The sequence below is a fragment of the Pteropus medius genome, unplaced genomic scaffold (genome assembly GCF_902729225.1).
Source record: "Pteropus medius unplaced genomic scaffold, Ma_sr-lr_union100, whole genome shotgun sequence".
NCBI classification, from domain to species: Eukaryota; Metazoa; Chordata; class Mammalia; order Chiroptera; family Pteropodidae; genus Pteropus; species Pteropus medius.
In genome coordinates this window covers 1,737,231-1,750,111 of record NW_024342644.1, presented here as the reverse complement: position 1 = coordinate 1,750,111, position 12,881 = coordinate 1,737,231, and the positions used below count along the sequence as shown (strand labels likewise).

Genomic DNA, 12,881 nt, shown 5'->3' with positions numbered 1-12,881 from the left:
GTATGTATGTATGTATGTATGTATGTATGTATGTATGTATGTATCTATCTATCTATCTATCTATCTATCTATCTATCTATCTATCCATCTACTATCTATCTATCTTCTATCTCCTATTGGTTCTGTTTCTTTGGAAAACCCTGGCTAACCCACTATCCCATGACATTAGAATTATACCCTCTTTGTGAATATCACACTTTTCCAGGGTCTAAACAGTTGATAGTCATCCCAACCCCTACAACTAACTGAAAAAAATTTACAAGCAGAAGCAATGGCAAAAAAATAAATAAATAAGCCACAGTACACTAAAGAAGCAAATTATTAAAGGCTTATCCTGAGACAAAAGAATGAGGCTGGAGGCATCACTCTGCCTGACTTCAAATTATACTACATAGTGACAGTAATCAAAATGGCATGGTATTGGCAGAAAAACAAATACATGGACCAGTGGAACAGAATTGAGAGTCCAAAAGTAAACCCACACTTATATGGGCCAATAATTTTCAACAAAAAAGCCAAAAACATACAGTGGAGAAAGGAAAGCCTCTTCAATAAATGGTGCTGGGAAAACTGGAAAGCCACCTGCAAAAGAATGAAACTAGACTGTTGTCTATCAATACACACCAAAATTAACTCAAAATGGATTAAGGACCTGAATACAAGACCTGAAACAATAAAACGCATATAAGAAAACATAGGAACTAAACTGAAGGACCTTGGACTTAAAAAAGATTTTATGAATTTGACCTCAAAAGCAAGGGAAGTAAAAGCAAAAATAAATGAAGGAGACTACATCAAACTAAAAATCTTCTGCACAGCAAAAGAAACCATCAACAAGATAAAGAGACAACCATCCGAATGGGAAAATATATTTGCAAGCAACGCCTCTGATAAGGGCCTACTATCCAAAGTATACACAGAACTCATATGATTCAATAACAACAACAAAAAAAACGATCCAATCAAAAAATGGGCAGAAGACCTAAAAAGACACTTTTCCCTAGAGGACAGACAAATGTCCAACAAATATATGAAAAAGATGCTCAACATCACTAGCTACTAGGGAAATGCAAATCAAAACCACAATGAGATACCATCTCACACCTGTTAGAATAGCTGTAATCAACAGGACAAGTAATAACGGATGTTGGAGAGGATGTGGAGAGAAAGGAACCCTCATACATTGCTGGTGGGAATGCAAATTGGTACAGCCACTATGGAAAAGAGTATGGAGGTTCCTCAAAAAAAACTAATAATTGATCTACCATATGATCTAGCAATCCCTCTACTGGGTATTTACCCCAAAGACTTGAAAACTCATATCCAAAAAGATATTTGCTCACTGATGTTCATAGCAGCATTATTCACAGTGGCCAGGACATGGAAGCAACTGAAGTGTTCTATGATAGATGATTGGCTAAAGTAGCTGTGGCACATATATACAATGGAATATTACTCAGCTATAAGAAGAGATGAAATACTTCCATTTGTGAAAACATAGATGGACCTCGAGATAATCATGCTAAGCAAAATAAGCCAGACAGAAAAAGCTGAAAATCACATAATATCACTTATATGTGGGATATAAACCTAAAAGCAACAAATGAATAGGATAAACAGAGACTCATGGACATGGACAATAGACTAGTGGTTACCAGAGGGTGGTGGCGAGGTGGGAAGGGAGAGGTAGACGGGGTAAAAGGGGTCAAATATGCGGTGACAGAAAGAAATCTAACTATGGGAGGTGAACACACAATGTAAATATATATTTTTTGCCCTACTGTTCAAATGTACAACTATGGGAGGTGAACACACAATGTAAATATATATTTTTTGCCCTACTGTTCAAATGTACAACTGAAACTTATCGGATTTTGTTAACCAATGTCACCATAAAAAATAAATTAATTAATTAATTAAAAATAATGATAAAAAATAAAATTTTTATTAGAGGCAAAAAAAATTATTGAAGGCTTAATATTTTTGGTCTATTTACTGATCATAAGTAAATAAATGTTGAAGCAATAGAAGAAAATGGAGAAATGAGACCAGGAAGAAAGAAAAAGAAAAAAGTGGAGAGAAAAGAGCTAGCCAAGAAAGGCCACAGGCAATAGAAGGAGTGACAGAGATGAAATACAACAGTGCTGGTAAGCCCCAGGCCGCTTGAGGGATGAAAGAATTTCAGGGAAATATGGGAAATGGAAAAGAAACACAACTCGCAACTAGAGTAGATAAGATGTCTGGGGTTACTGAAGTCTAGCTAACCCCTATATCTACCATGGGCACTGAGAATATATTGACTGAACTCATAATGAACATCTTGAGTTATTATGAAAACATAATCTTCTTGGGTAGGTTTGTATTTTGTCATTTATCATATGGTATTGTAATTAATACTTTGTCCTCTCTTACTGCCTAACAAACCACCTAAAACAGTGATTTTAAACAACAATGTATTGTTCTCATAATTCTGTGTTGTCCATCTGAGTGATCCTTCTGCTGGATTCGTCTGAGATCAATCATGTGGCTGCAGCCATCTGACACTCCTACTGTAGTCCAAGATAGCCTCAGTCACATGCTTGGGACTCTAGCCTTGGCAGGACACCTCCACTTTCTCCATAGTCCCTTTCATCCTCCACTGTTAGACTAGCTTCTTCCCAACGCTTTTCTCTCAAGGTTTCAGGTGAACAAACCCCAATGTGTGGCACTTAGATCAAGCCTCTGCTTGGGTCATGCTTTCTAACATGCCATTGGCCAAAGTAAGTCATTGACCAAATCCAGAGTCAATGGAGGCAGGTCCACATAAAGGCGACAATGATTTACCCTAAGAATCTATCACATCCACTGTGAATTTAAGAATTTAGAATATCAATAGCATTCCCATTACTTAGTACTCGCCTGGCACGCCTAGTGCATAATTCACATCTGGGCAGTTGTACTCCTTAGGGAGAATTTTAGACACTTTGGATAATATTTTGTGTGTTCTACTGAAATATAGCCTAAGCATGCACATATCAAATTATATAGTTTTATTATAAATTTTGTATCTTGTATTTCTCCTGTATATTGTAGTTTGAGCATTATGTTGATTTTTTTAAAAAAAATATATTAGGTGTGTATTAGGTTAGATTATATAGAATTTTCTTTCGAGATGGTAATATTACATTACAAAAACACTTGTTACAACAAGGCAGTGTTTTGGGTCTGGTATTTGCGAAATTAATGATTTAAGTTTGAGTGTTTAAGAACAGACTTCAATTATTTCTGAACCTTTATATCCCAGATGAAATGTTACTAAGTTGTTTAATTATTATTGTTAATTTTGATCTCTGTGTTGTGAGAATGTGGAGCAGGAAGGCGAGGGGGTCATTTATGCTTCACAAAGCAGTGAAAAATCACCAAAAGTTCATACTTTATTCTGCTAAACCCAACACTTTTCCAGAACCCTAAACTGCTTCAACTACCCTCCTTCGCATGGCGAATTTGCTTATAGAATTTTGTTTGAATTGTGAATTTATTATACAACAATATACACAGGATTCTTTTCTAGCTTGAGGGTGTAACCGAACAGATGGCGCAGTTCCTGAGCCCAGCAGCTGGAGGGGACCGAGGCTGCACACGGCACACAGTAGGAGCACCATAAACGTTGATTGACTGAGTTCATTGCGGCGGTTGACGCGAAGCCATCCACTCCCCAGGCAGTATCCTTATCTCTTTCCAAGCCCACACCCCTGGCCGGAGCGGCAGTGAGCTCGGAGCAGATGGTGAGTCCCGGATGCCAGGTGTGCTGCACGCCCAGCACGGTCCGGGGCGCTGAGGTCTTTGGTCCCTGCCTCGCCCAAGCCCTCCCCTCCCCTCCCCACGAGCTGCCCGCCACCATCTGCGCCACGCGTGATGTAGGACCGCGGCACGACGCCGAGAGGGGAGGGCTAGGAACTGAGAGATCCGGTGCTCCCACCCCCACGCACCCGCCTCTCCTCCCTGCCCCGTGTCACCTGGCAGCCGGTGCCGTCTCCGCGCCTTCCCACCTCCCTCTCTGCAATCAAACGCCTTTCTTCCTCTCCTCTCATCCTCTCTTTCACTTATCTGGCATCTTGCTTTTGCTTCCTCTGCCTACTCCCCAGCGGGTTTTCCTCCCCGCAGACGCACCGCCCCAGCCCGCCCTCGCACACTCTCCAATTGTAGGTCAACTGGTTTGCTAACGTGGACTTAGGTTTGCTCTTGTTTAAGGGCTTTCCCCACGGGGCTCCAACTGTAATTGCTTCTATTCAGTTGTTGGGTTGGGGGTGGGGATCCTGTAGTGTGTGCTCGCATCCACACCGCGTGCTGGGGTCACTGGGACGGCTTCGGGAGCCCCGAGTTGGTGTAGGCAGCCCCATCCGGACCCTTATAGAAAGGCAGAGACAGGTGAATGCACGGGAACACAGCGAGCCGAGCCCCTCCACAAAGCTTTGCTTCTAAGGAACCACATGCCTCGGGGCGCAGCCTCTAACAGTTATTCACCTGCCGTAAGCTACTGCCTCTCAGACCTGAAACCAGGGTGGAATCACTGGGACGTCGGGTACGCCCCTTGGCAAGTTCGCCTGGCACCCTAGGGCGCCTCTGCTGCCCTCGCGGACCCCAGGACGCCCGCCCCACCCCGCCTTTCCCGCACTAGCGAAAGGCGAGGGTGGGCACCCAGCACTCTTCCTCCTCCCATAGTCCTCGGGGAGGGGAAGCATGAGGATTCGGGTGCAACCAATTGTCAACGTCCCTTCCCCCTGTGGCTTTTTCCTGCCCCCGCCCTCTGCGCTCACACGCCCCGCTCTGCCCTCCTGAAAGAGCCCAGGCAGCTGCACACTCAGTGAGGCCTCAGCCTGCGGCTAGCCGGGAGGGTGCCCAGCCAGGGTTCGAATGTCGGATGCTAGCCGGAGCGTGGGGCCCAGATGCACAGTTCTCAGAGCGCATTTAGGTGTCCAGAGCACAAGCTGTGGGCACCAACAGAGAAGGGGAACTAGTGGCTGGCAGTTCTGGTTAGCGACAAAACTGGGCACCATCGCCCCGGGCCAAGGTGGCTCCGGGGGTGGGGAGATGGAAGAACTCAGCTCCGAGAAATGACCCCCAGCCAGCCCGGGTCAGTTGCAACTTTAAAGGGGGACTAGGAGCTCGCGAGGGTGTCTTCACTTGGCCTGAATGTGTGTGCGCGTGTCCGTGAGTCTTCAGCTCCTTCCCGGGTTGTAAAGCCTAAAAGGAAGACGGATGTTAAAGTGTTGCTGACAGGATCGCCTGAAACATGTTTACAGTAGGAAAGACTTTCCTCCAAAAAGCACAGCTTGAGTCGATTCCAATTTATTTCCTCCCTGTAACTGGAATCGAAAGGCGAGGCTCGGTCCCGGAGGCTGAGCACTGTTAATCCCGCTGAATTTGCTCCGAGCTCCGGGCAGGAGGAGCGGGACCTGCGCCACTGCGTCGCTGAGCTCGGCCAGGCGTCCTGGTCCAAGGAACCATGTTTTCAGGAAGAGGGGTGGCCTTTGCTGGTCCTGCAGTAACGCGCGCCGCTTTACTGCACCGCTCTCAGAAACGGAGAGCTGCTGGCAGAGAAACCGCGTTCTAACTCCGGTTTCGGCAAAATACTGATGCGGTAATTGACAATCTCCCAGGTTCAGTTACTAGATCCAAACGGGAGCTGGCCTGGCTTCCCCAGTCTCGGGGAGCTTCTGACAAATGAACAGGAGGCGGCGTCGGCAGCCCTAATCTTTGATTTATGGGGGGCGGGGGGGAATAATCAGAATTCACCGATACACCTTATTTACCGCTGATCGTTTAAAATGCTATCTAAAGAAGGTAGACTAGTGGAAGACGATAGGGGTTCAGTAGTGGGGCAAAGGGGAAAAGAAAGAAGTCGGACGATCCCCACGTTTTCCCACGTCTCCTTGCGGACGCAGGGAGGCTCAGCGCTGCCACCTGGCGGCGGCTCCTCCCCAGGTTGGGAGTAGGCTGGCTGCAGAGCAAACCTAGGCTCCACGTGGGTGTGCCTGGCCTTGGCTTTGCGAAATGGAACAGAGGTTCCTATTCATGCTTTGAATCTACAAGGCCCAGACAAACACTCATTTTCTGCTTGTTCTCATCAGAAAATCGACACTCATTTTATGCTTGTTCTCATCAGAAAATCGAGAGGAAAGGAAAATTAGCTGGCATTGGTATTAAGTGCTTGCTTTAGCCTATCAGGTGCCAGTTGCCAGTTAGGAGGTGGAGAGAAAAAGGTAAAACTTATTAGAAATGCGAGATTCTTATCCCTTCATTCTGAGATTAAAAATATATCGTGGGTTTCATTTTCCTCCAGAATCCTATTTTGATATTTTGCAAATAAGAATTACTTCCATATTATTTTGATTATTATTTTTCAATGCAACTCCCCAAAGGGAAGTCCACTTCCAATACAACTTCATCAGCCCAAAAGGATGAAGTATAAGTTTGTCTACTTGATTGAGAAGTAAGTTAGCCTTGGATGGAGGGTTCTTTTTCATGAAGTGTGGAACCAGTTGACAAAAGCCAAAGACATCAGATTTCCCAGGGCTTCTTCCCTGTCTGTGAAAGTAACAGTGAGAGGGTTTTTTTCCATCTTTATTTTTATTTGAATTGAATACTTGTCAGATCAGCCCAACTCCTACTATCATAGTTTCTATAACCCAGACAAGGCAAAATCTTGCAAATCAGTACAAATCCAGATTTGTTAAACTAATTTCCCTTCAAGTTCCCTCCCCCACTTATACTATAGAAATATATTAAGCAGTGAGATAGAATCTTATTTCCATCTATACCCCATACTATTTTATGGATGTGAGATTTTATGTTGTGCAGGTGTGTGAGAGCAGAAGAAATGAATTAGCACATAACACATTACATCAAATAGAATTACATTATTTAATGGGAAATAAAATATTTACTTTAATTCAAAAATTGCTAATTTTAATTCATTATTAATATAGACAATTAGTCTATTATTCTAAAATAAGTTTTGTTGGTTGTTGTTGTTTTTTTTTTTTTTTTTTTTGCAAAATTATCTTAGTTTAAAGAGTAGCATTAAGGATTACTTCATGTACTGCAAAGCCAGCAGAGGGAACACTGAGTACTGATTTAGTAGGGGCCACCAAATATCTGGTATTTTGGGAAAAAATGTCAGTAATGAAGAACTGGTTACAAAGCATATGAAGTTAGGTAATGAGAACACAGAAATCTTTTCTCATTATTTCGTATTCAGAAGCCTAGAGGCCTAACACATTCCAGTGTGCACATACTTACTCAGTTGGTGAGAGAGATGACATGAATAAAAGGCCATTTGTCAAATGTTTTCTTACATTTTAAGGGAACTAATAACACCTAAGAACAAATCTACTTCAGAAGTCTAAGCATTTATATACACTATAATAATACTTTAAAATCAATGGAAATTACTAATACCATATTTCTTCGATTCTAAAAACTTTTCATTTTCAAATCTCTGAATTAGGGATAAGTCCTACAACTGGAGGATGTCACAGACTCATTTGCAGTTTTTCTTCCTTAGTGGCATATAACAATGGTGTTTATTAAAATTTATTGGATTTGTTACAATAAATACATTTAACGATATAAATACACCAGCGACTTTTTCTGGTACACTTTTTCAAATTTGTGTGCTTTGAACATAAACAAAATTACTTTGACTGCTTTGATTAACTTCCACTTTTCCTCTATCATATTCAGTGGTAGAAGCATAAATGGCTTTAGAAATATAATCAATTATATTAATATTCACCTTGACTGAATTGTCACAAAATAGCTATACTCTCAAATCATTTTTGGTACAAATTCCAAAATATAGTATTTATCCTTTTTTTATTCCAGTGACGATTTTATTTAAAAAACAGACCTCTTGGTTTTTATGTCAGATTGATAACATTTAGGGGTGTGTTTTGGTATGCATACCAAAAAAATAAATAAATAAATGCATGATAACACAGCCAACTTTTTATATGCAAAAAAGGTGCCTGTGAGTTTTTGTTTGTTTTCAACATTTTTTGCCCCATCTAAAAGAAAAAGCATTTAACTTGGGTAGCTAACATTAAAAATTTTTTTGCTTTTACCCACAAAATCATTCTTGCTTATGGTAGATCCTTAGAGATCAACTCAGATGTCTCCATAGGCTGTTCTTTCCAGTAAAATTCTAAATCTGACAACCTGGGCCTCTCGCCAGCCTACATACTTTAAAAGTCTGACAAGATTAAATTGAAATCTGCTGCCTAGCACTAGTTTGATCTGAATCAAAAGCTGTCTTAATTGTGCTGGGTTGGCCCTACCTAAATACCTATTATTGGCCTGTAGAAAAACAGTTTACTATTATGGTGTTAGGGAAGACTAATTTTTACTAGAATTCTAATTTTCATAACCTTGGAACAACAGTAATTTTTGTGGTCATATTAACGTGTTCTAACTACCTAGGCACCTTTTCTTTGCCACACTCTTCATAGTGCTCTTCACAAAGTTCCTTTTTTAAAAAAATCATTGGGAGGACAAGATTGCCACAATTGTCTGTGGACGGGGTTCACATCCACGATCTGTGATTATTTTTTCTCTTTAGTCACCATCTTTAACAATAGTCTCTTGAACAATAGGCTGCTTCTACTAGAAGGAGTGTATATGGTATTTGAATTATCCAGGGAAGAATAATAGCATTCACTGAGGGCTTACCATACATCCAACTCTCTGAACCCCCAATCCTATATAAAGTAGCTCCTAGTATTCCCTTATCACAGATGAGGAAAACTGAGACTCGGTCACATCCCCAGGGTTACAAAACCAGTAAGAAGGATGAACAGCGAGGTCTAATATAAATCCAGAGGCTCTCTTCTCTTCTATCAGTTACCACCTCCCTCTACAGTTTCTCTTTGCCTTGGCCTTTCAGTTCCATTTGATTCAAGTAACAAATATATAGGAGAAATATACAGGAGAAAATATATATAAGGGAAAAGAGGAGGTTTTAGGGGTTGAAGGAAGCAGAATGAGGCAATTTTTAATTTTGAAAATGTGAAAAACAAATATTTAGAAAGTAAAATTGATTCCCAACCTTTACTCACTATTATCATCCCATACAAAACTCTATAGAAATTCTCCCATTGAGTCAATTATGGAGCATTGCCTAATGTGTTCCAATGAAAAGCTCCTCTGTTTGGGCTATCCAGGATTTATAGGGGAGTTTAAATCATTAAATAACCATAGTCAACCCCTGTTTGGTTAAGAGAGCAAGTAATTATTGCAAAAATTCCTCTTTTCTATCTTCCACAAACAGCACAAAAATTGCTCTGAAGGGATTTACACAATACATCAACATCTGTGCTGTACCTAGAGTTGTTAAAATAATTGTGATGACAGGTGTCTAGGTAGCACTTTCTTAATGGTTTTCAATATCCATTGATTTATTGTTGTAGCTTTCCCTCCCCCTTTCACATCGTTGGCTTTATGAAGGAGCTGGGGAACAGATTTTGCACTAGAGACTGATTCTTTATTCCAATACTGAAAAGAACTAATAAAAATAATCACTTGGCTTTTAAGCAGAAAGCTTCCATTTACAGTATTTCACCCTTACCCCCCCTTCCAAGCCCCTTGTTATCTAACATAATGGTTAGAATACATTTCCGTCTCTCCCCTTAATAATTTCATGCATTAACATCCTCTTCACACCACACACGCACGCGCGCACACACAGAGCAAAAGGAGGAAAAAAAGAGGCAGCAGAAATCTCAGCTGTACTTCTAGCCCTTTTAAAAAGTTTGCTCTGTAAATTGGAATGAGGTCAGATTTGGAGCTTCTCATTGCACGCGGAGATTATTATTGCATCGGGTTCCAAGCCAATGGGAAGCCCAGGGGAGGGGCTTGGCACGAGGAAGCGTTGGTTACAGCGGCTGATTGGCCGCGGCCAAGACTGTGAAAGGATAAAGAGGCGCGAGGCGGAATTGGGGTCTGCTCTAAGCTGCAGCAAGAGAAACTGTGTGTGAGGGGAAGAGGCCTGTTTCGCTCCCGGGTCTCTAGTTCTTGCACGCTCTTTTAAGAGTCTGCAGTGGAGGAACTCTGCCATTACCAGCTCCCTTCTTGCAGAAGGGAGGGGGAAACATACATTTATTCATGCCAGTCTGTTGCATGAAGGCTTTTTGGCTTCCTACCTTGCAACAAAATAACTGCACAAACTCCTTAGTGCCGATTCCGCCCACAGAGAGTCCTGGAGCCAGAGTGTTTTTTGCTTTGCATTGTAGGAAAGGGACTAAGTGATAGAGACGATGTTGCTTTCCTGAGCTCCTGAGAGCGCTCGTGAACTGGAATCAACTGCTTCAGGGGAAGGAAAGGAAAAAAAAAAAAAAAAAAAGGACCTGCCTGGGAGGCGGCGAGAAACTTGCATTGGAAGCTTCAGCAACCAGCATTCAAGAAACTCCTCTCCACTTTAGCACGGTCTCCAGACTCAGAGCCAAGAGAGCAAACTGCGGCGCGGTGAGAGAGGGGGAGAAAACGAGAGAAAGGAAGGGAGAGATTCTCCAGCCTGGGAACTATAACTCCTCTGCAAGAGGCGCAGGGCTCCTTCCCCGCATCTTTTGGAGACTTTCCTCTCCTCGCCCACCGCCGCCCCGGCCAGGAGTGGAGGGGCCCGCTCGGCCGCCGCGCACGTCCTCCCGCTTGGCGTGCCAAGCTTGGCCCGGGGAGCCGGGAGGGCCCGGCGATTGCGCCGCGGCCGCCGCGAGGCTGTGAGCGCGCGTGGGCGCCCACTGAGCCGGGGCCATGGTGCAGCAAACCAACAACGCCGAGAACACGGAAGCGCTACTGGCGGGCGAGAGCTCGGACTCGGGCGCTGGCCTCGAGCTGGGCATCGCCTCGTCCCCCACGCCCGGTTCCACCGCCTCCACGGGCGGCAAGGCCGACGACCCGAGCTGGTGCAAGACGCCGAGCGGGCACATCAAGCGGCCCATGAACGCTTTCATGGTATGGTCGCAGATCGAGCGGCGCAAGATTATGGAGCAGTCGCCCGACATGCACAACGCCGAGATCTCCAAGCGGCTGGGCAAACGCTGGAAGCTGCTCAAAGACAGCGACAAGATCCCTTTCATTCGAGAGGCGGAGCGGCTGCGCCTCAAGCACATGGCTGACTACCCCGACTACAAGTACCGGCCCAGGAAGAAGGTGAAGTCCGGCAACGCCAACTCCAGCTCCTCGGCCGCCGCCACCTCCAAGCCCGGAGAAAAGGGCGACAAGGTCGGTGGCAGCGGCGGGGGTGGCCACGGGGGCGGCGGCGGCGGCGGGAGCAGCAACGCGGGGGGCGGAGGCGGCGGCGCGAGCGGCGGCGGCGCCAACTCCAAACCCGCGCAGAAAAAGAGCTGCGGCTCCAAGGTGGCAGGCGGCGGGGGCAACAAGCCGCACGCCAAGCTCATCCTGGCAGGCGGCGGCGGCGGGAAAGCGGCGGCCGCCTCCTCTTTCGCGGCCGAGCAGGCGGGGTCCGCCACCCTGCTGCCTCTGGGCGCCGCAGCCGCCGATCACCACTCGCTGTACAAGGCGCGGACTCCCGGAACCGCGGCCTCCGCGGCGGCCTCGGCCCCCGCCGCGCTCGCGGCCCCGGGCAAGCCCCCGGCCGAGAAGAAGGTGAAGCGCGTCTACCTGTTCGGCAGCCTGGGCGCGACGGCGTCGCCCGCGGGCGGCGTGGGTGCGGCCGCCGACCCCAGCGACCCTCTGGGCCTCTACGAGGAGGGGGGCGCGAGCTGCCCGCCCGACGGGCCGAGCCTGAGCGGCCGCAGCAGCGCAGCTTCGTCGCCGGCCGCCGGCCGCTCGCCCGCCGACCACCGCGGCTATGCCAGCCTGCGCGCCGCGTCTCCCGCGCCGTCCAGCGCGCCCTCGCACGCGTCCTCCTCGGCCTCGTCCCACTCGTCCTCCGCCTCCTCCTCTGCGGGCTCCTCGGCCTCCGACGACGAATTCGAGGACGACCTGCTCGACCTGAACCCCAGCTCAAACTTTGAGAGCATGTCCCTGGGCAGTTTCAGCTCATCGTCGGCGCTGGACCGGGACCTGGACTTCACCCTGGAGCCGGGCTCGGGCTCTCACTTCGAGTTCCCGGACTACTGCACGCCAGAGGTCAGCGAGATGATCTCGGGAGACTGGCTCGAATCCAGCATCTCCAACCTGGTCTTCACTTACTGACGGCGCGCGCTGGAGAGGAGGGCCGGGGCGACAGAGGGAGAAAAGGTGGACAGAGAGAGAATTGAAAGTGTAAAGGGAAAAATTTAAAAAAATAAAAAAATTTAAAAAAAAGGAAAAGGAAAAAAAAGTGATGAACGGGGGCCGGCTCGTCAGCGTGGCGGTCGCTGGAGAGGAGCGCGGGGCGTTTGGGGACCCGAGCTCCCATCCCCCACAGCCTCCGGGGATGCGGCGGAGCGGAGGGAGACGGGCGACCTTTTATTGTTGTTGTTGATGTTGTTGTGATGGCGAAAAAGCTTCGAGTGTCCTCCCTTTTGCGTGAAGAGACGCCCCCCCCTTCTCCGGGGCTTCCGGACTGGTCTGCACCCCAGCGAAAAGCCAAGTTGTGAGTTTTCTCGAGACTGAAGGAATCTCGTCCCTCTCATCGCCCACTTGTTTTTATTTTATTTTGTTTTTTTCTTTGGTCAAGAGAGGAAAAAAAAAGCGCGCCCCTAGGGATTTTGTCCTCAGCACCCTCCCCACCCCACCCCTTCCCGTCTTTTCCCTGAAGACTCGAGGCTCTGGGGTGATTTTGACCGACGGCAGATGTTTTGGGCCGCGCAGGCGAGCGCTGGGACTGAAGAGACCACGCTGGCCAATGCCTGTCTTTTTTTTTCCTCTCTTTTTTTTGCTTTCTCTCTTTTCTTTCTTTT

The 12,881-nt window shown here is 46.3% G+C and overlaps 1 protein-coding gene across 1 annotated transcript; it reads left to right on the top strand.

Moving 5' to 3' along the window:
* The first annotated feature begins 9,918 nt into the window (after window positions 1–9,918).
* Window positions 9,919–12,664, top strand: SOX4 (SRY-box transcription factor 4). The gene has a single exon (XM_039866442.1). The coding sequence runs from the start codon at window positions 10,786–10,788 to the stop codon at window positions 12,190–12,192; it is 1,407 nt and encodes a 468-aa protein (XP_039722376.1). The 5' UTR covers window positions 9,919–10,785; the 3' UTR covers window positions 12,193–12,664.
* The last annotated feature ends 217 nt before the right edge of the window (window positions 12,665–12,881 follow it).